This window comes from Passer domesticus, chromosome 5 (assembly GCF_036417665.1).
Source record: "Passer domesticus isolate bPasDom1 chromosome 5, bPasDom1.hap1, whole genome shotgun sequence".
Taxonomy (NCBI): Eukaryota; Metazoa; Chordata; class Aves; order Passeriformes; family Passeridae; genus Passer; species Passer domesticus.
In genome coordinates, this window is record NC_087478.1 from 77331239 (window position 1) to 77353638 (window position 22400).

At 39.4% G+C, this 22400-nt stretch overlaps 1 protein-coding gene across 14 annotated transcripts in view; it reads left to right on the top strand.

The window, feature by feature from the left end:
- The window catches only part of ERC1 (ELKS/RAB6-interacting/CAST family member 1), a 277084-nt gene that overhangs the window by 213575 nt on the left and 41109 nt on the right, over positions 1 to 22400 (top strand). For all 14 annotated transcript variants that reach the window (XM_064421242.1, XM_064421249.1, XM_064421246.1 and 11 more), the window contains one exon: positions 8288 to 8432. In XM_064421242.1, coding sequence (XP_064277312.1) covers positions 8288 to 8432 — 145 coding nt within the window. The remainder of the gene's footprint in view (positions 1 to 8287; positions 8433 to 22400) is intronic.

A 22400-nucleotide genomic window follows, 5' to 3' on the forward strand; every position in this document is an offset into this window, starting at 1 on the left:
AGGAGGCAAAGTGATGCCTCAGTGTTTAATGAAACTGCTTCCAGCCTCTTTCTCCCCTGATGCTGCTATTCCTGTCCTTATCCAGACCCTTGGCATTTCTTGTGCTCCTTTTTTAATCCCTTTCCTGGGCAGCAGCAGCAGCAACCAGAAAAGACTGAAATACAGGTATAGTTAGGGTTGGGATGGAATAGAGATCAGCATAAGTGCTGCTGTTGTTACTGCCACCAAATTCCAAATACATTGTTTGCAGAATTAATTAATTTAAAAAGTCTGACCTTGAAAAAAATATTTCTTTTGGGAAATCAGACAAAGTGGTTCTGGAAGAGAAGCTTGAACAAATGTACAAAATAACCCTCAGAGAAGAAGGAGTAGGAAGATAGGCAAGGCACATCAAAGTTGATATTCAGATAGGCAATAAATAATGAAAGCAATCCATAGCTCTGACAAGAAAATTTTTTGAAATGGTAGAATATTTGGAAGAATATTTGAATGTTTGTAAAAGAACAACAAACTGAAGTAGCTTTACACATCTGGTATGTAACATGAAACTGGATGTCACAGGGATAACAGCAATTAGTGAGAAATAGATTAATATTCAGAGCTGAAATGTGGTTACAAGTTGTTCAGGAAAGCTAAAAATGAAAGTAATAGTGTTGTATATTAATTACAATTGAGGTTTTGAGGAAATAAAAAAGTATAAATTACAGCATTATTTTGAGTCAAAATAATGTAAGTATCATAAAAGTTACACAAAGACAGTAGATAGTATCCTGTTATGGATTTTAGACAGTGTTGTGTTAAATGTAAGTAATAATGGAGAAATGTGGTTTTGTTAGGTGCATCTATTTATTTGATACAAATTAGAGAAACTGCCAGGCTTGTTACCTTAATAATGACTAGATCACCAAGATGTAATGGTGTGAGACTTCAGGATTGTAATAAGTAGTGATGACAGTGGAGAAGAAATCATCACCAAAACTGACTTCAGATGTAGTGATCACAAATTGATAAAATCTATATTCAAAGAAAAAAACTATGCTAGAAAAGTGAAACATTCCATTTCAAATTAATAGACTGAAAAACGGAGACTACTAGATAGCAAGTAAATTGGTCAGAGGAACACAGGAGGTTCATGTAGAGATAGCAGAGCATTTATTTAAATCAAAAGTCCAAAACTATAAGGTCTTTGCATCCCAAACAAAAGGGGGAAAGTCTAAGAAAGTTACAAAGCTGTGTGTCTGCATCCAAAAAGGGAATTGCCAGCAGCCTTAAAAACTGGTTAAGACAAAGAGACATTTAGGGAAAGCAGAAATTGTAGGAATAAAGTGAGGATTGTGAAAGCTCATGCTGAATGAGACCTCCCAAAAGAAATAAAAATAAATAATAAATATTCTTGAGCCACTTCTACAAAAAGATCAGGAAAAAAAGTGGAACCACAATGCACTGAGAATAAGTGTAGTATGAATATGGTTCCAAAACTAAGTTAATGCCTTTGCCTTGTTTTCCAGTGAGCTGATAAAATACAGAGGAAGGCAGGTATGATCACCTGTCAGAATGTCAGCCATGGAAATGAGACAGATGCAGAAGTGAGATAAATTACACTAACCAGAAATGACATGGTGGTGATTTAGCAGGGAGGTAGATGCTCTGTCTGATTTGAGTATAAAGACTGGATAATTTTCTTAAAACAACTGTGTTATAAATCATGACTAGAGTTTTTCACGTGATCAGAAGCCACAGTAAGATTGCAGTATTGCTGTCAAAGTTTGACTGATAAAGCTGAAATTTCTTTCTACCGACTTTCAACCCGAGCCACATTCACAAAGACATCAAGACAATTGTTTTCACTGTAGTAATTGTGGTTGTTTGATATGTTATAATCAGTGTGAATTCCATGATTCATTTTCCATTCTTACGTTTTGGCAGTGCTGGTTGTGGCAGTGAAGGGTTTGACACTGTCACAGTGTCAGGAAGAGCTGCAGCTGGGCAGTTCCTCCAGGGATGAGGAACCTGCGGTCAGATCTGGGCTCCTGGTGTTTATTCAGGGTTTTAACTGGCTCCTCAGGCTGCAGGGATCCACAGCCAGTGGAGGGGCAGGAACCTGGAAATGGGAGGGCAGAACCATCTCTTGCCACAAGAGCCTGTCTTGTGTCAGCTTAAGCCGATTGTGAAACCACATGCTAAGCTAGACATCAACCTGAACTTGACCATGTCCCAGGAAAATAAATTGGAGCTGCCTTTCTTATAAGGTCAGTTTTCAAAACTTGGTGGATGTATTCTGGTGGCCTCTCTTGCTTCTGTGGATGAAAAATATGCCTTGAGTTTGTGCTCTGTCTGCAGTGCTGTTAAACTGCAGATGAAGAAAGAACGCCCGTTTCAGGAGTTCCTTCCCAGAAAAGCCAGCTCTGGGGAGCTCGAGAGCCTTGTAAGTACTGCTGCCTCTCATCCAGATTCTGTACTGAAGGCTGCTAAAGCAAGGAAGGTTGTCTTCAAAAAAATTCTACCCTTCATGGGGGACAAATCTCCCATACCATCAGGTGACAGGGTTGAACGTTCCTTCTGCAATGTCCCATCTTGGGGAACTTCCACTCTTTGCAGGCACCTGGGGAAGGCTGATGGGGCTGTCAGTTTAGCAGCTGTGACATGCAGCAGCCAGCTTTTCACTGAGGTATTCGTCAATAAAAATAGTTCAGGAAATTAATAGTGGATTTGAAACTTCTTTGTAGAAGTGTTAGATTTTTTTCTAGATATGCTGGCAGACACAGTCTAAGGCTGCACTGCAATTCTGAGTGCTCAGAGCTGAGACATGAGCAGGAATAGGAATTGCAAATTTTTACCTCTGGTGCCAAAGTGATAAAATTAAGATGGAAAGCTTAAGTACAAGAAGGGCTAAAACATTGATGGAAAAGGTAATATAAAATATTTATAGGACTACTTGTGACTTTATCAAACATGTTGAGGGAAAAGACTTTTAAAAGCACTGCTTATCAATCCCAGTAAGGAGCTCTGTGATTCTAGACAATTGGGATGTTAGAGACAATATGTGTAGGAAAGTCTAAATATATTATCAGTATCTTTTTTTTTAACAAGGGCAGTACAAGTGGTAATGCTTCCTGTGTCATGGAATTCACATTGATTATTATCACACCATTCTTATAATGGAAAATTAAAGGGACATCACTTTGGTGATCACACAGCTGTATTCACCAAGAGTTTGTATTTTTATCTTGTTTTCCAGTTATGGTCACATGTATGCAATGACCTTGAAGAGACCAGTGGAAAGTTTCAATTTGCTGATAACAAAAACTTCTCATTTTCATCTCATTTGGTTTGCTTGAATTCTCAGTTTCTGTTTTGGTAGCTTTAAGAGCATGGACCAGAGATTAGAAAAGCTGCTGATTGATGTGCCAGCCAGGCCAGGCAAAGGTGATGTGCTGATTCAGGAAACAAGTACTGGAATGGAAGGAGGGTAGTATTATCCCTTTTGACTGAAGATTTAAGGCCGTGCTTTGGAAATTAATTTTCAACCTGAGGTTTGATTATTCCCAGCTGTAATTAAAAAAAGCAGGTAGTACCTATTGCCAAGTTAAATTTTTTTCCCACTCTCTTGCAGTAAGTGGTAGCTACTGTTTCTTTTGGATAAAAGTTTGCTCACTTTGGGATACTTCGAGCTGCATCTTAAATGCTGCAGAAACTACAGCCAGTGCAGAATTTGGCAGCTTGCATATTAATTGAGTTATTCATCTGTTAGCATCATGAAATGTCATTCACTGGTATAATTCCTTTTTCAAGGTTACTTTTAAGAACTAAATCTCGATACCCAGAGCTCTGCAAGGACTGTCTCCTCCCTGTGAAGTACTGGAAGTCAGAGTTTCTTAATTTTCTGAAGATGTTAAAAAAACAGCAAAAAAAAAAAAGTAGGAAAGAATGTGGAGTTCAGAACTACTGCTCTAGTGGCAGACACAGTTTATGATGAAGAGGACGATGGAGCCAGGGCATCTGGCCCATTGAATCAGTGGTTTGGTGTGTTGTACTCCTAATTACTTTTTAAGAGTTTATTGAGTGTAACCCACCCAAACCCTGTCATTCTGCTAAACTCATGAAATTACTGAATGCTATATCCCAATGCTTTTATGTTCTTGGCTGCTGCCTGTCTGTCTAGCTCTCATACTGGTCATACTGGACCCAAATTTCTCTGCCTGCGAGTTCTTTCTGTTGTTGTCACATCATGGGAGGGTTCTTAATTCATATGCAAATAATACAGTTCTTATTGTGATGGTGATTCACCAGGGTAAGTCTTACAAATGTCTCTGACAGGAAAGCGTTAAAAGCTTTTAGCAGAATTTTCTGTACATTTGGAGTAAATGCAGTGGACAAAAATCAGACAACCAAAACAAGTCTTGTATAAGTGGCACCTCTGTGGTTCTTAGTGATTGATGCCCTTACCATGAGTTAACAGCTCATGAAACAGGAGGATCTTTCCTTGTGTACTAAAGGCACAACAGCCATAATTACAGCTCATCTTAATATGCAAGGATGAAAACGCTGGCAGCTTAATCATTGCTCATGGAAGTGCAACAGTCTCTGTTGAAGGAACTGACTGGATTGCTATGGGCTTGTGGCTACCTGGACTCTTCAAATTTGTGTCACTCTTGTAAATGCTTTAGTTTAATGCCACTCAGAAGGAAAACAGATTTGATCCTGTAATGCAACTAGGCTGATGGAATAATCCCAGTTCTTCCAGGACATTAAAATCAAAGCTGCTGCTGATATCAATATTGCTTTCATATTATCTCTTACACACTTTCAGAAATACTCCAGATAGGAAGAAATTTCATAACTTGAAATAAAATTTTATAGAATATATTTATAACATTTCTATATAGAATCAGTGTTCTCCCTGACATATGTAGGCATATTCTTTTAATGAATATGTATAGTTTTCATGTTTTGAAGCATCATTAATGCAGCACTGTTTGCAGCCTGTTATTCTTTCTAATTATACAACTGATAAATATTCCAGTGCTATGACCCTGGGAACAGTACTGCAAAGTACAAAACTGCTTTTTAAAGTTCACCTCCTCTTGTGTTTTACCAAAAGGATTCTTCTCTTTTACTGGGAAAGGGCTGTGAAAGAATTATGTAGTCTTCTGAAACCTAGTGCCATAGAAACCCGTTTAAAGACATCTTGATTCTATTAGTATTAGTAATAGTGTAATAGTACACTATTGCCCAGTTATCTTCCCCAAATCAGACATTTCTATTCAAGAGTTGAAGGAGACATGCATTTGCACAGTATCCTTTGTGTTTGTTGTCAAATCTCTCTGCTCTACTGGCCTGTAACTATTCTGTATCTATTTTAAAAAGGCAAGCCCATCTTTCTTTGCATTATTTTTTCAAGACTGCAAACAAGGTAAATAATGTTGATATTGATCTTGAGGTTATATCTACCACTGTCTCTTAAGAATTAAACCTACAGGTCTTAATGCCATTCCAGTCTGTATTGATCATGATCTACATTCAGTGAAAGGCTTCAGTGTAAATAGAAGGAAAAACCTAATCTCCTTTTTTTTTGTCCAGTTGGGAGTAAAACTTGAACCTGTTTTCAGTAGATTTTTCTACACTGTTGCCATTTCAGGTTTCCTTTGGTAGTATTCAGTCTGTTACAGAGTCTGCTTTCGTCTTGTGAGGCCTGTGTAGCTCAGTTCAGGCTGCAGGACCTGCTGCAGAGGAGAGATAAATAGGCAGTTTGCCCCTGCTGAGTTGGTGTTGGCACAGCCACACCAGTACCAGCATCTGAAATACCTGAATTAACTTAAGTGAACTGTGTCTGCTCAGTGACTCTGGCCCTAGCTTAGCATTTGAAAAGATCAGCATCCTTGGGTTGTGCAGCATGTTTTGCTTGCTTATGAGAACTTTTCAGGACCTCCAGTGTTGTGAACTGAGGAGAAGCATTTTGCTGAAGAAGCCAAGCCTGTGGCAGTGCCTGAGCCTCCAGGACTGGCTGCAGCATTCCTGATGGATAGGTTTGTTCACGTGCTGACACCACCATGCACACAGCAGCCCATTTTCTCCTTCTTGCCACATCACCTGTCTCACAGCAAGTTCCTCTGCCCTCCCTGGGGATAAAACTCTCAGGAAGGGAAATAAATCACTTTTATCGTGCTCTTCAATCAGAAACCTTGTCTTTTGCTTGGTAGTATGCCCTTTTTATTGTCTTGGAATCATTTGGCAGTTGCAAGCTCCACTGAGAGCTTGCCACTACAGACATGTCCCTTCCAGCAGAGCTGACAGTGACACCTGCACTTCTCCCACATGCAGCAATTTACATTTAGCTTGCTAAAGTAAAAAAATGCAGCTACAATGCACTTATCACAGAGTATTTTTCTTACTTTTGTTCAAATGTCACTCTGTTTCAGTTCCAGAAAACAGTCAGAAAGCCACAGTGGCTTTCACCCTGCCTCTTGACCAGCACCCTCATCTCACAGCACAGAACTGAAGTTTTGGCCAGTAGGAAGTTCTTTTCTAAGACATGGTGGCAAAGATTTTTCAGGGAAAAAAAAATTTAAAAAAAAAAAAATTGACTGCTATCCATATCTCATTTTCCTGGCCTTGGGGTTTTCACTTAAGAAGGAGAGATGGGCAACAAAGGATTTGATTGCAGGAGGTGTATGGCTTACATGCTATTTGAGGCACCTCCAATTTCCATACCAGAGTAATGGCTCCACAGATAGAGTTACGGAGATATTCTTGGCTCTAGTCCTGAATCATCAGCGAGGATTGTGGGCTTACTATTAAAAGAATAAGTGTTTCTTTATAATCAAAACAGATTACTCTAAAGAAAGTGAAAATGACCAGAGCTCCAAGCCAGCCTGTCTTTCCCAGGATACCGATAGCTGGAAAAAAGCAGAGGTCATGGATCATGTTCTGTCACTTCACCCTATTGGTATTTTTCATGTTTCAGGCAGACATCCAAAACTGGAGACTTTTCCATAAAGCAAAAGCAGCAGAAACAAAATGGCAATAATAACACACCCAATTATCCATCGTTCCCACACCTACCAAGATGTAGTCTTGACACTACATCTGGGAATCTGTGTGCACCTTTTCCTTTCGTCTACTCTTTGCCTCCATTAAGTCACCAGAATATTTATATTTCTTCATAGCACAAATGTATTTAGAATACTTTATGATTATCCTAAAGTATCTAAAAAATTTTGCTTTACTTTATGGTACTACATTTTGAAAGGGAAGCAATATTATTTTGGAGATATGATCTAGGCAGGATCCAAGTACTCTCTACACTGTATCTGTGAGATTTTTGATATGCTGGTATTTCATGTAAAGCAAGCTAACTCCTGGACTGTACTAGAAACACCTGTGTAAACCCAGAGAGAAATTCCACCCACAGAAAGTCCATTGTGTAGTCCACTGTCCTGTCAGATGGTGAACAAGTTTGTCTCTTGAAACGCATCTTTTCCTCTTGAAACGTGGTTTTTTCCACATTTTTTGAGACAGTGGCTTAAATTGGGATTCTGATAATAAACTTCTTTATATTGAATGCTGCAGCAAAACTTCAAGTGCATTTGCAACTTTAATTTTAGATGAAATGTAGGTAAGAAATGTGTTGTATTTGTTTTGTCTTTCGTCATCACTCCTGCATGATGCCATCTTTCACACCACTGCACACTTAGGACCTCATTTTCTGCCTTCTTTGCAAGGTGATGAGAGGTGAGACAAGCCAACACTACTGGGCAAGAAGGCCAAGGTTTTCTTTGAAAACCTGTTGCACATCACCAGCTAAAGATGAGAATTAAGGTGGAAGGACGGAAAAGGTTGCTTTCCCTAATATAATCAATCCTTTGGCTTCATTTGAGAACTGCTGTTTATCTGTTAGGATGATTATTTGTCTCCTTTCTTCACAGTATGTATAAAATTCTATTTGTAAGAGTTTTCTGCTACAGGGAAGGAGTATGGGAAAATGTTCAGCCAAAGTAATAATAAATGGTAGTTATTAAAAACTGAGAAGGTGAGTGCAGAAGAAGAACATAATGTGTTTTTCTTACCCTGTAAGCTACAGTTTGGTATCAGCACAGTTGTCTACGGGGAGGTGTGTGTGTGTCTTGACTTCCTGTTCCACCAACAGACATGTAGCCCAGACAAAAATATTTATTACTGCTTTTCAGAGTTGCACACTGGTACAGCATTTATGATATGCTCAAATATTTGTAGAGGAGTCCTCTAAGTTTTGCAGGATAATAATGTAATTCATTTGGGTTGTTTTCAGACAAGAAGCCCTTCTTGCTGCCATTAGTGAAAAAGATGCCAATATTGCTCTGCTAGAGCTTTCATCCTCTAAGAAGAAGACTCAGGATGAAGTGGCTGCGCTAAAACGAGAGAAGGACCGTCTTGTGCAACAGCTCAAGCAGCAGGTGGGTACAGGAGGGCTAGGAAAAATCCGGTTAATAATCTGGTGTGGGATTGTTATCTTGATTCACAGAATTAGTAATGTATAATCCTGTGATATGTTAGGATGGAAAGTGCATAAATAACAATTTCAAACTAGCTACTGGACTCAGCATTGAGGGAAGTTTTTTTGTGTCACTGCCTGAGTGGAAATGTGTGATAGGATGTATAGGAAGTTGTGAATGGACGTTGGTTATTGTCCACTACAGGCACAAATAGTCACAGATTCAGGGAAAAGTAATGATACTTCTCTTGGGGGCTTGTATTTGCCTTTTTGGGGAAGAAGCCTATTTGAAAGACTGTAGAGCTCAATATGGATGTTACACCACACAGTCTCTCCTGTGATGGTCTCATGCTTGTGAGAAGATTGGTCCCTTCCTATTTCTGGCCTCTCCCATTTCTAAGATCTTTCTGTGTTGGCATAACTATTAGAAAAAGTGTGTTTCTGTTAAAGCATTTAACATTATGTTCCAGTACTGAATGCAATGTGAAAAGTACATTGCCAGTAAAACACAGAGGAAGCAAAAGGCATCCCTGGCAATAAGAGATTTAGGATCTGAAAAAATCTGTGTAGATTTTTCACTTCAGCACTTCTGGTGGGTTTTCCTGAGTTATTCCCTTGCCACATTCCTCTTAATAGCACATATGCTGCTGCCAATCCAGTATCAACTTCTTCAGTGCCACTATTTCCATCTTCATAAAATTTTATGTGCAGCATTTCATCTGTCAGCCAGATGATTTCTGTTGCTGTCAGGGAATGTAAGACAAAACCAGGTCAGCATTGTGATAAGGGATTTCTGTACTTCTTCCTTAGCAAACAAAAGTAGATTATTGGCCATGTTGTTTCTGGTAATTATTTGTGGTTTCATTTAAGAACAGTACTTTTGGGGGTTTTATGTACCAGCTTCTGAATGAGCTAGGAGTACAGATTGCAGTCCTGTATTATTTACTTTTGAGCAACAGTTGTAATTACTGTCACTGCTCAGCCAGGTCATCTGCTAGAACAGGAATCAGAAGTGGTCACAGCAATGACAAGTACTTGGTTTGTTCATGTAATTGTTGATGCAGCAGCTGTAATTGATGTTACCACTCGTTCTAATAGAAATTAACATCAGTTCTTAGTTCTTGTTGTCCTAAATTCAGATGCTTTCATGCCCCTTGCCCTTCCCAGTTTCCTTCTGGTTTTCTTTTGTGAGTAGCTGGAACAACCTGTAGTATTTTGTGGTGAGTTTTTTTCTGCTGAAAATTTGTGTATACTTCAGTAACATATTAACATTGTGCCTATCTGTAATGACTTAGGTTTCAGGTAAATAATTTTTTAAAATGTTGTAGTTCCTATTGTTATCTTTCAGTGCTGGTAGGTCTTACAATATCATAAGCTCTTCCTAAAAAGACATGGTCATTTCCCTTAAGGATACCAGTTCTAGGTGCTTTTCTGCATATTTTTTGGGATGATTAATTTCCCAAATAAATGAAAATTAAAAAGGAGATTAATTTGAAATTGTTCTTGATATGTACTGAGACCAATTATGATCTGAGGTTGGAGCAATAGTCCTTTTTCAAACAATTCCTTGGACTGTTGAAATGCCTTTGAAGATTCTGGTTCCAAAACTGCAGTCAGCTGTAAAGACTTGTCACTGTTTAAGATTGTTTAAGATTTTAATCTTAAAAAAAATGAAGAAAGCAGAGAGTAATCTCCTCAACACATCTGTGCTATGGGTAGTATAAATAAAAGTTTTATGTGTAGTATAAGTATAAAATCACAGGTATTCTCTCGTATATCCACAACCCCCAAGGCAGAATGAATGTTTACATATAAACAATCTAAACTCTATTTAAAGTATACCCGAGAAATATTTATGTGACCAAACAGAGATTTGACACATCCTCCCTAAATTCTATCCTGTGTTTTAAGGATGTGTCATCTTATATCTGGGGTTTTTTTGTGTGCAGCTTTCAACACATTGACCGAAAAGCTCCTCATTGCTTATTATAGGAGAGTATTACTCACCATCTCTATGAGTTGGAGAGAATCTAAAATTCCATTTATTTTTTTTCAGTGCCAGTAGTTTTGGTATGTACTTTATCTGAATAAATTCAAATCACACCAACTTTGACAGGTCCAGAAATAGGAGATGGGTCAGAAGAGATGGCTGTGAGATTTTACAAGATCTTCATTACTGATGTAGTCAAGGGAAATCTCATTTTTCCACATGCTTTGCAAATATTCTGTGTACTTGGCCCTTGCACTCCTCTTCAGTTGTTCCAGGTCACCAGCCTCATATTTTCCAACAAAACAACTATGCTGCTTCCTCAGTTTAAGCCTTCTCCTCATGGACCCTTTTCTGCATCTTGAGAACAAGGGTCCATCTGTGTTTGCCAGCTCCACAGAACCATGTCACCTTTCAGGAACTTCCTAAAAGTTCAGCTGTGATTCTTGAATTCACAGTAGAAATTGTAAATGAAAACTCTTTCAGGCTTGCAGATGTGTTGAACACAGCTGTTCAAGGAAGGCAGTGATGCCACAAATCAAGATATTCTGGAAGACTTTGAAAAGCAAAAAACCCAAAAAGTTTATTCAACCCTTCAGATTCAGAGCTGGGATCCTGACCTCAGTCGTTCATGTTTCAGAGCTGTTGAGCTCCCTGATAAGTATTTGGTATTTCAGTCCATCCCATTCCTGGGCAATGCTGAGGCTTTGTGGTGGGAAAGCAGCTCTTTCAGTTGGTGGTCAGACAGAGCTGAGTAAAAGATTCCCATTTCCACGTGCGTAGGATGCACACAGAAATGCTGAGCCGTGTGGGAAGGGGTGGCTTGTGGCAAGAGCTGTGCGTGCTGTGGCATCAGCAGGGCTGAATCTCTGCAGGCTGGGAAGAGCTTCTGACAGGGTGCTTTAGGAAAGCAGTTTCCTGATATGCTGCAATAGTGAGTGTGAGTGGATCCAAGTGTGTAGGATAGGATTTGGATTAGGACTTTTCTTGTGCTGGTTACCATTGGCTGACTTGCTGTTAATTGACCTTTCTTAGAGTGTAGAAAGGTACGACACTCACAAAACAAAAACTTGTTCCAACGACTGCCTGTGATTTTTATTTATTTAAAAGTATCAGTGAAGACACATGGGTTCATCAAGGGAAGGGTGTCCAGAATCTGGAGGGCTCTGCTGTCATCCCTTGTCCTCTGTCCTTTCCCAACACTGTCACATTCCTGGTCGCTCACACGGGGAGGGTGCTGCTGCACAGGAGAGGGAAGGAGTCCTGCCAACAACATTTGGTTCTTTAATTTCTCTAAGTATGTGCATTAAAGTTAGGATGAAGAGAAGCATTTTGGAAAGAGGATATGGCATCAATGTTGTTTTAATTTAGAGTTTCTAGGCTCTGAATTGCAGGAATGTGCCTCAATACAGAGCCCATTTCCTAATGAGGCGCTCAGCATTGACCAGGCTCTCCAGTAAGTGCAGCTGCCTGTTTCATATTGGTTGTCAGTTTGGATGAGGGATTTCCTCTATCATCAGACAGGCAGGGCCATTGCAGGGCGAGGGTCACCAGCTAATGTGGTCCCAATTTATTCCTCCTAGGGCTCTGTGTCTCTGTGGGTAGCTGACGGAGAGGCAGTGGCTGGGAGGCTGCTGCTCTGGAGGGGCTGGGCTGATGCAAGAGCTGGAGTTGTGTAACCAGATCCAGATGTGGTGTGGAGAGGGCCCTGCTGGGTGTCACACTGGGCTCAAAGGGACCCAGGGAGCTTTGGCCTGCTAGGTGGAGCACAGACACTGCTCAGCTGTTAGGAAAGAGCTGCTTGCCATTTATCCCTTTCCTCGTCAAGCTTAAGTTTTAATATCAGCTTCTATTTATTGTAACAGAGAAAAGCACCACTCCACAGTTCTCAGTGGCAAAGGGAAGGCATATCTGAAAGGGCTGAGGTTTTCCTGTCTGTGGGCTTTCAGTCTTGAACAGCTGGGATTTTCTGCTAGGAGCTGTTTGTAGCAAAGACTGTCATTCTCTGTATTTGTACAGTGTGTAGCAGAGTGGGTGCCTGACTTGACCAGCATCTCTGTCACTGCCATGCCATAAATGTGAAGTAGTAAGTGTTAAAATTTTTAGGAGGCTCTGAACAGTATTAGTGTTTTCAGACAGCTTGGAGTTTAATTCAAATGAATTGTTTGTAAATAGTCATATTCACTTGTTTCATAATTATTATTATTATTATAGCAGAAGTTACCAGGAACTAGCTTGACTCAGTGTTACTGATGACAGGATCTCAACATTTTTCTTTGAAATTGTGCAACTTCAGGTTAGATTAATATTACATGTTTTATTATGTTGCCTATGCCTAAATCAAATTTATTTTCAGATCTGTTCCTCAGTCTTTTAAGAATATGTTGAGTTTTTATTCTATATTTGAGTACGCTCAGAGAACCATCCAGCTTAAGCTTTCTCCACGTATTTCATAAATACACATTTTCTTTTGTCATGCAAACTGTTAATGAAAAATAGTGAATAATATGGGATCAGGAGAGAGCTCTCTGCAACTGAGTTGATTCATCCAGTTAGACCTGTAATCTGTTCCTAAAGACTTTAAGGGAAGGACTTTCAGTCCTGGGACATCTTTTTTATACCTTATCTGTCTTTATTATTATATGTAATGTCCCTTACTGCAATTTAAGCTGATTGCTATTTTTTTCTATTGCGGGATAGGAAAAAAAAATTTACTCCCTGTCATGTTCTTGCTGTAGACACTCTTGCTGTTCACTCAAAAAGAGCTCCTTGCTCTTTTAATGAGGGGAATTAAGAAGCCCCGTGCTATTGTAAGTGTGGGTTTTGTAGTCAGCCTTGCCATTAGAGGAATCTTTAATACTTGTTGTTTCCCTCTGCTTCCATATCCTCATCAAGACTGTGCCTTCTTCTGTGGACCAGCCTGAATTTGAGGGGCTGCTATCTAACATTCCCACAAATGGAGAGGAATTGTTTGGAAATGGTCAAATAGCTAATCATTGACTGGTAATAATAGTATTTATGGAATATTGAATTACATTTCACCTAAAGAAGCAAGTACCAGAGCTGTTTTTTCTGTGCTGCTTTGTGCCTCTTCCCTGTAAGATTTTGACTGGTTTTCTTTATGAGGCCAAGTTACTGCAAAGACTGGTTTCCCAAGTAAATGTGGTTCATGGGATCATGAGGAATTGTAGATTCCAGAGTAGCTTCTCACACCAAAAATCATATTTTTCCACTGTTACTTGTTTCCCTGGAAACCCTGCACACTGACACCTGACACTCCTCTGCTGTGAACTTTTCCAAACTGAAGTTCCACTGGCTGGAGTCATTTCTGTTTATAACAAGAGAATGTAAAACAGGTCAAAGGAGACTGACAGGCAAATGTTTTCCTCTTGCTGCTGTGAAGCTGTATCAGCATGACCACACTTCTGGCAGCTTTAGTTACCACCCTGCCCAATGAAATAATACAGATTGTGGGGCTGTGCAGTTAGTCTTTGCTTTACCTTAGCTGCCCTGATTTGAAACCATGTCTGATGAGAGTGATTACTCTGTTAGCAAAGGAATTTCTTCTTCAGGTGACATGGATACAGTCTCTGCAGATAATTGCAAAATGTGGTGCTGTTTTGTGACAGAGCCCCTGTTGTTCTCTGAAAGGTTCCAGCAGTCTGGAGTTCAGTGAGGGGAGGCATCTCTCAAACCACTGTCAGAAGGCAACTTAGGAAGTCTGGGAATATGTGTGTAAGTTGTGTGGTGGTGGTGGCTTATTTGTAACTGAGGAAGAAAAATTAATATTTTAAATGAGTGATGAGATTAAGGGCACTTGGATCCATCTTTGTTTATTGATCTCCTTACCACAGTCCCCGTGTACTTGCAGTGGCAAGAGTGCAAATAGATGTAAAAGTGGGGACAGAAAATTTTTGTGATAAGACAGTCAAGAACAGGCAGAGGAATTTGAATGTGCCGTGCCAGAGGTTTCTTTATGAACTGGGCAGAACAGAAGGTACTCTGAGTTCTGGTGTTCTCTGAATGCCAGGTTAACCAGTTTGAAGCAGGAACAAACAGATTAATGTACTTTGCAAGAAATTTTTCAAGGAATAGTGAAGCATTTCAATAACTATGGTCACTTGGAGCGGACTTGTTACATATGCAGTGCAGCCTCACCTATCCACTGCATGGTCTGTGGAGTCAAAGTAAAGTCACCTTTCTTCAGGTTCTTGTACCACCAGTGTCTGGAGGGTCACTTGCAGCTTTTCAATACTGGTTTTTATGTACAAAGGTGCCAAAATATGTAGTTTTTATAGTATATTCTTAGCTATGCTGCCAGCGTAGCTGGCGTGTGAGCAGGCAGAAGTGGGCAAAATCATTCTGTACACTTCCTATTCAGGAAGCTGTTGGACTAGAAACAGAAGAAACTTCTGGCTGAAGTGAATATATATCCACTAATTGGCTCTCATCAAACATTGCCAGCTGTCAAATTTAGGCATTGTGGCTTTTGTTGAAGGCCTGTAATGCGCCCAGATTATCAATCACAGCTCTGCTTGTTCTGCCAGGCTTTGCTCCTCAGTAATTGTTTCTGTCAAGGGGGGAGTCTCTGCCAGGAGCAGACCCCAGCACCCTGACAGCAGCGAGCAGGCACAGAAAGCAAGGCTTTGTCATGTCCTTGAGCACTGCTTCCTGGAGCACAGCACTAGCAGCCCTCACAGATTAAAAGAAAGCACCTTCTCCCTGCCATGTATTCCAGACTTTTTTCCCATCATTTTTAATCATCTGTTAGCACAGTAACAGCACTCAGTGCAGCATCAGCAGTCTTTTCTGGGGCAGCATTTCACCTTTTCCTGGTGTTACCTATGTTCTTTCTTCCTCTCCCTCCTCCTTTACCCCTTCACCCTTTGCCTCTTGCATGACTAAATAAAAATGTGTGCTCAGGGGAGCCCTGGCTTTGGCTGGGAAGGGAGCTGCCTGCTGGAACTGTGGGCGTGCATCTCTTGTGCCTGTTGGAGCTGCTGCAAACTGCCCTGGCTGCTTTCTGCTTGTGCCTTCAGCCACAGCCTGGAGGTTTTAGGGTATAGCTGTGTAGGGCTGCTGGAAGAGGAAGGTGCTTTGCCTCACTGAAAGAGAGGGCTTTAAGATTTATAGAGGGGTTGAGGAATCCAGATGACAATACAGTACTGGGTACTTTTTCTTTCTAGACATTTGTAATATTTTTTAAAACACTGTAAGGACTAATATTTCCCAAGTTGGAACTCAAATTTCAAAAACTTGTTTTACTCCATTAGAAATATTCCTCCATTTATTGAATATATTAAGATTTTCATACTCTAGTTTTAGAGCTTTTTAATTGACTAAAATTCACACAAATACATTTAAATTAATTGGATAATTGCCATCAGCATTTAGTGCCACCTATACACTAGCTCTCATTCAAGGCTTATGAGCTCCTATAGGAAGTTATTTAAGCAACATTGCCTCTCTCTAGAAAATCAGGATTGCTGGACAAGTCTAAGTTAGGAGTTGAGAGATCCTCTATCCCATCCTGTATGTGACCAACTTGATGCTGTTGGATGTCAGGAAAGATTGTTAGATCTCCCCTGGGAGAACCAGGCTTGTTAGCACTATTAAAGAGGTGAGAATTCTCACTGAGCTTGGGCTTCTTCAGAAAGACTGCACTAGAAGATCTAATTTGGGCTTGAAAAATAATAATTTCTTGGTCTGTGAATAGCACTACTGGACATTGGGGCAGTGTAAAAACAGTGACTGTCACTTGACATCAGAGTTGTACCATACATTGGTTTCCTGTGGTTATTGTGACCCAAACCACTGGTCTGATACACAATGGTCTTCAGTTAAATAAAGAGAATATATTACAACAGCTCTCTATGATACTTACATTCAACAGAGTATTTATAGTATTCATTCTGTCTCTTTGCTACAAATATTGTGTTGAATACAGTTCCTGACAATAATAGTCTTAGCTGATGAGTCATGAGATAGATACAAAATCTCAGAAAGTCATTTAGAACAGCTCAGGCTTGCCCATGGCTGTTCATTCAAGGAATACAATTATGGGTACATCTTCTTTTGCTTAACTCCCCTGGTTTGTGGGGTGGCTGGGAAGGACCCGTGGATGACTGCTCCTGATTGTTGTCCAGTGGCAGGATGTGCCTCAGGGATAAAATATTTTAGACTTTCCAACCACTGGTCCTTGTGGCTGGGCTGGTTTGGCATCACTCTTGGTATTGGAATTGATGATGTCTGAAGGATGACCAGAAAATAGAGTGAGTTTATGATTACATTTAAATTGTATCTTTTAGACCCATTGTTTAGGGAACTCTGAAGTGTTGGTGACGGGAGAATTCCACTTAAACATATAAAAAGTCTTGACAAGATAAATCCATGAATAGATTTTCTTTTATGAAGAAACAGAAATTTCACACTGAAATTTCAGATTCAGGAAGATTTTGAATTACTTGCTTGAAGATTATTAATCTTGGTGAAGATGGGTGTGTAAACATCCTTACAGGTATTTAATTGATTGGATGCAGATTTTTCTGTGCTAAATGATTCCTGTTCATCTGGGCTGTTTTACCTGGCAGTGACAATTGTCTAGGAGACACATGTCCCTTTACCAAATATCCATTCAAAATGTGCTGACTTGGTACATTGTGCTTCTCTCTTCCTGTATTTAAAGGTATGATTCCTCAGGGAGCACACAACACATGGAATGCTTTCATATTAAACCTGTGCAGTAAAACTTTATTTGTGGTTACTTGTGTTTGGATGAAAAGCCTAACAAACCTGTAATATTACCAACTATCATATATAAAACCCAATTCACACATTGATAGTCAGTTAAAAAGTAGTGGCAGAAAGCTGAAAGGCATTTTTCCAGCTTTAGTATTGGTTTTAATTTGTGTGAGAGCTGTAACTGCTGAGGTGATAGATGATTCAAGGTGTTTTCCAAAAACATGTAAGGAGAAGGTGAAGTCAGAGATACGAGGTGACTGATTGGGTTCATAAACTAAATATGTAGAAGGTTTCAAGTAGATTACAGATTAACATGTATGACTTAATGTGTTAGTGATGTGGTCTTTACTTGAAGGAGGAATGAATGATGGAAAGAATTGTATACCTAGAATATGTAATGAAAATTAATGATCTATAAGATAGAATATGTTGCATATTTGTGATTTTGCTGTGTTATTTTGGGAGTAACATAATAAATCATTGCTTTTTTTGCTTGAAAAGAGAGAAATGCATAGTCTGTAAAAGAGAATTTTAATCCCCACCATCTTAAAAATTGATAATGGAAAAAATTTAGTCTTAACTGCATGGAATGAACTTCAGTAAACCATGAACTGTTGATGAACAGTGATCTCAGGTATTTTTGAGCTTATGCACTGAAATATCTCTCAGTCTACAGGTATTTTTTTTTCTCATCTGCTGTATTAAGTTCATTAAATTCTGAAAATAATTTCCTTTTTTGAAACTGTCCAACTGAGCCTAGTGCACTACACCATATCTCAGGCAAATGAACAGGTAAGCAGGGGAAAATAGAGGTTTCATCTTGCAGTTGGAAATCTAAGATGCTGTCAGTTAGGAGTAATTTCTTGATAATAATCCTTCATTAATTTACATACCACTTTGTGGAAATTGCAGGTTTGTCAAAATGAGACACAGATCTATGAAATTAGGCATCAGTTGCTTGTGGTAGCTTCTGCAAATGGTGAGGTGTTGGTGGCTGCAGATTCCCCTCAGTTCTGTTAAATTCATGGTGTTATGTTCTGAAGAATCCAAGCCTTAAAAAATTACTATTCATGTTTAGGTGCAGAACAAATGATGCATTTACTCCTTAATAAGTACATGCTGTTTTCTACAGCCCCTTTTCAAGATGAAGAAATACAACCAAAGAAAAGGTGTGCAGACTTTCCCTAGAGGTCATGTGTTTGCCACATGAGATTTGTGAATGCAGGGAAGGAATTGAGATTTTTCTGCTGTCTCCTAACTGTGAGAAGTCTGGAAACAGCTGCCACGAGGTACAAGATGAGAAAGTTGATACTGATGGAGACTGTGCTTCCAGTCCCTCCCTGAATGGCAGTCTGGAGACAATGCTGTCAAACATGAGTTAGTGATTTTGGCAGATTGTCTTTAGGGCTGTTGTGTTCAGCTGTCCCTGAGCAGACCTGTATGGAACACAAAGGCACAGTTTCTGTGTGCCTTTGCCTTGAATATGTTGCCAAAGGTTTTGAGTCTTTGCAGTAGCAAGAAGTGCTTTTAGGGATTAGTCCAAGATTTTGCATGAAGACAAAATAAGTCTCAAACTCGGCTATCAAAGGATTGCTGTCTGATTTTACTTGGCATAATCAAACATTTATCATGTGGATATAAGAAAAATTTGCTGATTATGTACCCTCAATTTCAAATACAAGTCATTTACCTTTGCAATCACATGTAGAATTTTAGATTATCAATACTATAGGTGAATGGTAGTCTCCCAACTTCTGTAAAGCTCCACTTCCCAAATATATGTTAAACTCTCATCCCAGGACTGGTGCTTGGAGGAAGCAGTGGTCTTTTATGTTGAATACAGCCCTGGTTAAGGGGTAATCATTTTATTAGAGCTTTTGTTCTCTTTATTTGAGTACAATTTTACAGTCACAGAACCCAGTCCTTTGTTCTCATTCTGTTTGCTCACCACCAATGCCTGTCTGTCTTAGTGTGAATATAAATATTTCCTGTAGTTGAGTAAACAAAAAATAAATGGAGGTCTCACATCTAACTCCAGGCAAGTTTTTCCTCAGGATTTGAACAGCCTAGGTATCTCTTGTTTTTACAATGGATTTTTGTTTGGAGTGGGAAACTTAACATTTTTAAACATTCTGTTTCACCATTGTACCACTCTTAATCCTTTTAATAGTCCAGAAGTTGCTCTTCTCACTGCTGTCATCTTAACATGAAACATGACTGTAATTTATGACACCAAGCCAGTGTTCTCTCCATCTCCTGAACACCAGTAGATGCAGCCTTGGCTTTGCCTCCTTTATTACAGCTAGCAACCCAAACCTTTGCCAACTGCTGACAGTAATGGTGCTGAAAAAATAATAAAAGCAATATAATGATCCTTAAGAACACACACACTCACAGGTTGTTTAAAACTTGGGAGCCTGCATGAGTTTAATTGTTCTCTGTAAGTATTAAGGACTGTACCTTCTCATTTTAGTTTTTCCCTGATTTTTTTTTATTCCTAAGGGGAAATATATTTACTTATATATACAGATCTTCAATCATATTTCAAGTGTCTTCTCTATCTCATGTGGAGGCATGCAAAATATATGTTCTTCTGCACTAAAAAGTGAAAAATTTACAGATTTGGTGGGAAGGATCCACAAACTGGGAAGTGCAGAGTAAGACTAACTCCTTATTTTCATTACTATCAGATCACCAAAAGATTTTTCTTTTCCCCCCTTTCCTGATTACCAAAACCACCTAATCCTTCTCCATTGTCTGCCAGAAAGCTGGTTTGTGATATAAAAAAGCCTTAAAAATATGAAGGCTTCCTTGTTTCCTCCTAGGTCTTCTAATTGCAAATCAATCAGTCAAGGTTGCTCTTGTCCTTCTATTCATCCTTTTCTGTTTCTTCCTCTGCTTTGTCAGGGCTCTTTAACAAGTGGAATCACCTATCTTAAGTTTAATGACTTAGCAGTAAAGGGATTGTTAAGAAAAACTCACCAGAGTTATGACTGGCTTTTTTCTCATCTTGTTCCACAGATCTTTTTCTTTTAGTGATCCTGTAGCAGAGAGAATTCTCTAAGATTTTTTTTCTAAGCTTTACACAGTGCTTTATGGTGCCCATTGGGTGGGCCTCTACTCATATGTAATGGCATCATATAATGTAAATCACAGAAAGACAGCAGATGTGGAATAGAGCAGGCAAAGACAGGAATACTGGAATGCAGACTCCTTAGAAAAATTCATCTGGCCAAACTGGCACATCTCTACACATAGTGTGCCATGAGTTTTGTAGAGAATAAGAGAATTTCTTTCCTTGGTGGGAATAATTTTTGGCACAAATACAGTAGAGAAACTGAATGTTTTTTCAGTCTCTCCAGCTTAGTACCTAAGCTCTGATGCAGATTTAATAGGAAAAATCAACCTCTGCTGGAACAGCAAGCAAAAAAAAAAAGAAAAGTGTTGGTTTATTGTGGTTCTCCTTGGTTGTGTGCTGTGTGCAGGAGCAGAGGGAGGGACAGGAATCATCTGCCCAGCTCTGTAGTGCACATGTGCTGCTGTGTGCTGGGGCAGGAATCCATCTCTGTGCTCCAAACACAGGGACAGTGAGGATGGACAGGAATCCTGGGTGTGCAGACCACACGCACAGATGGTGTGGACAGACAGGAATGTGATGGCTCTGTGTTTGTGTGGCTGTTGAGGCAGGGCACTTCTAGGTGGATGTCAAACCTAATAATTTGCCATACAGGAAAAATTCTTAACTTTTATTTAGTTTGGGGTAGCAAAGCTCTGGTGGTTGTCAAAGGAAATGCCCTTTCAACTCTTCCCTCAAGCAGTTACCATGCAGGATTTTGATGGATTCAAAGATGAAAGCAAGGCACATAAAGAATAATACTGGATTTCTTTTTCTTTTGTATGCAACAGCTTTTAAAATTAATTTCAGAACAAGCACAAATAGTCTTGAGGTTTCATTGTCTGTGTTTTTTTTAAAGTTGCTATCAACACTGTTTATATCATGTAGACACAGATCCATTCATGTATACACCCAGAGCTGGGTTCTGGGCAGTCACAGACAGTCTGTGCTGAGATGATACTGAGCAGCTCACATCACTTTAGCATCTAGGAATTTGTATCTGTACATAACTCCTTTTTTTGCCAAGAACAGCATGTATAGATGGGAGGGGGGTTTGCTATTAACAACTCTTTGAAGCTGCAGGCAAATGCAGTCGAAGTGGTGAGTCATAGAACAATAAAAATATGTAACAATAAAAGGTCTGTGGTCAAAATGCTGGCATATACTTTCCAAAATTAAAAATTGCTGGATAAAAGAATCCTTTTGCTATATTTATTGTAACAACACAGTCACAATACACAAAGATTGGAAGACTTCCAAATCACTTCAGCTAGGAAAGGTATTGTATTTGCAGGGTGCCCCAATGAAGGAAGGAATGATGAATCTGACTCCATGCTCTCAGGAGGTTAATTTATTATTATATGATACTGTATTGTATTAAAGACTACTAATCTGTACTATACTAAAGAATACAGAAAGGATACTTACAGAATGCTAAAAAGAAAATAATGAAAAACTCGTGACTCTCTCCAGAGTCTCGACACAGCTTAACCCTGATTGGCCAAAGAGTGAAAACAACTCACACTAGAATCCAATGAAACAATCACCTGTTGGTAAACAATCTCCAGACATATTCCACATGAGCACAACACAGGAGAAGCAAATGAGATAGGAATTGTTTCCTTTTTCTCTGAGGCTTCTCAGCTTCCCAGGAGAAAAATCCTGGGCAAAGGGATTTTTTCAGAGAATGTGAATGCCACAGGAAGGTGTATGTATCTACAGATCCATGAGCAGATGGCCTACAAATTATTTTATTGAGCCAGGGGATCATGACTAGCTTTTAAGATTTTGCAGTAGGATGCATCTTGTATGTAAATTCCTATATGAGATTTTTCCAGTCAGGGTTCCACTGGACTGAGAAACTTTCTTGCTTCAGAGCAGGAGAAAGACTGAGACAAAAGCAGAGTAACTGAAGGGGTTGTCTTATTCAGCTTTGTGAAGCTGAGCATATGCAAGTGGATTTATTTTTGAAAGGAGAACCGAATAGAATAACAAAGGAAAGGGGGACAGAGTAAGGTAGTTGAGGGTAAGATGAGCAAAGTGTGGAGTGAAGCAGAAGAGAAAAGGGAAGTAGAAATTTCAGGCAA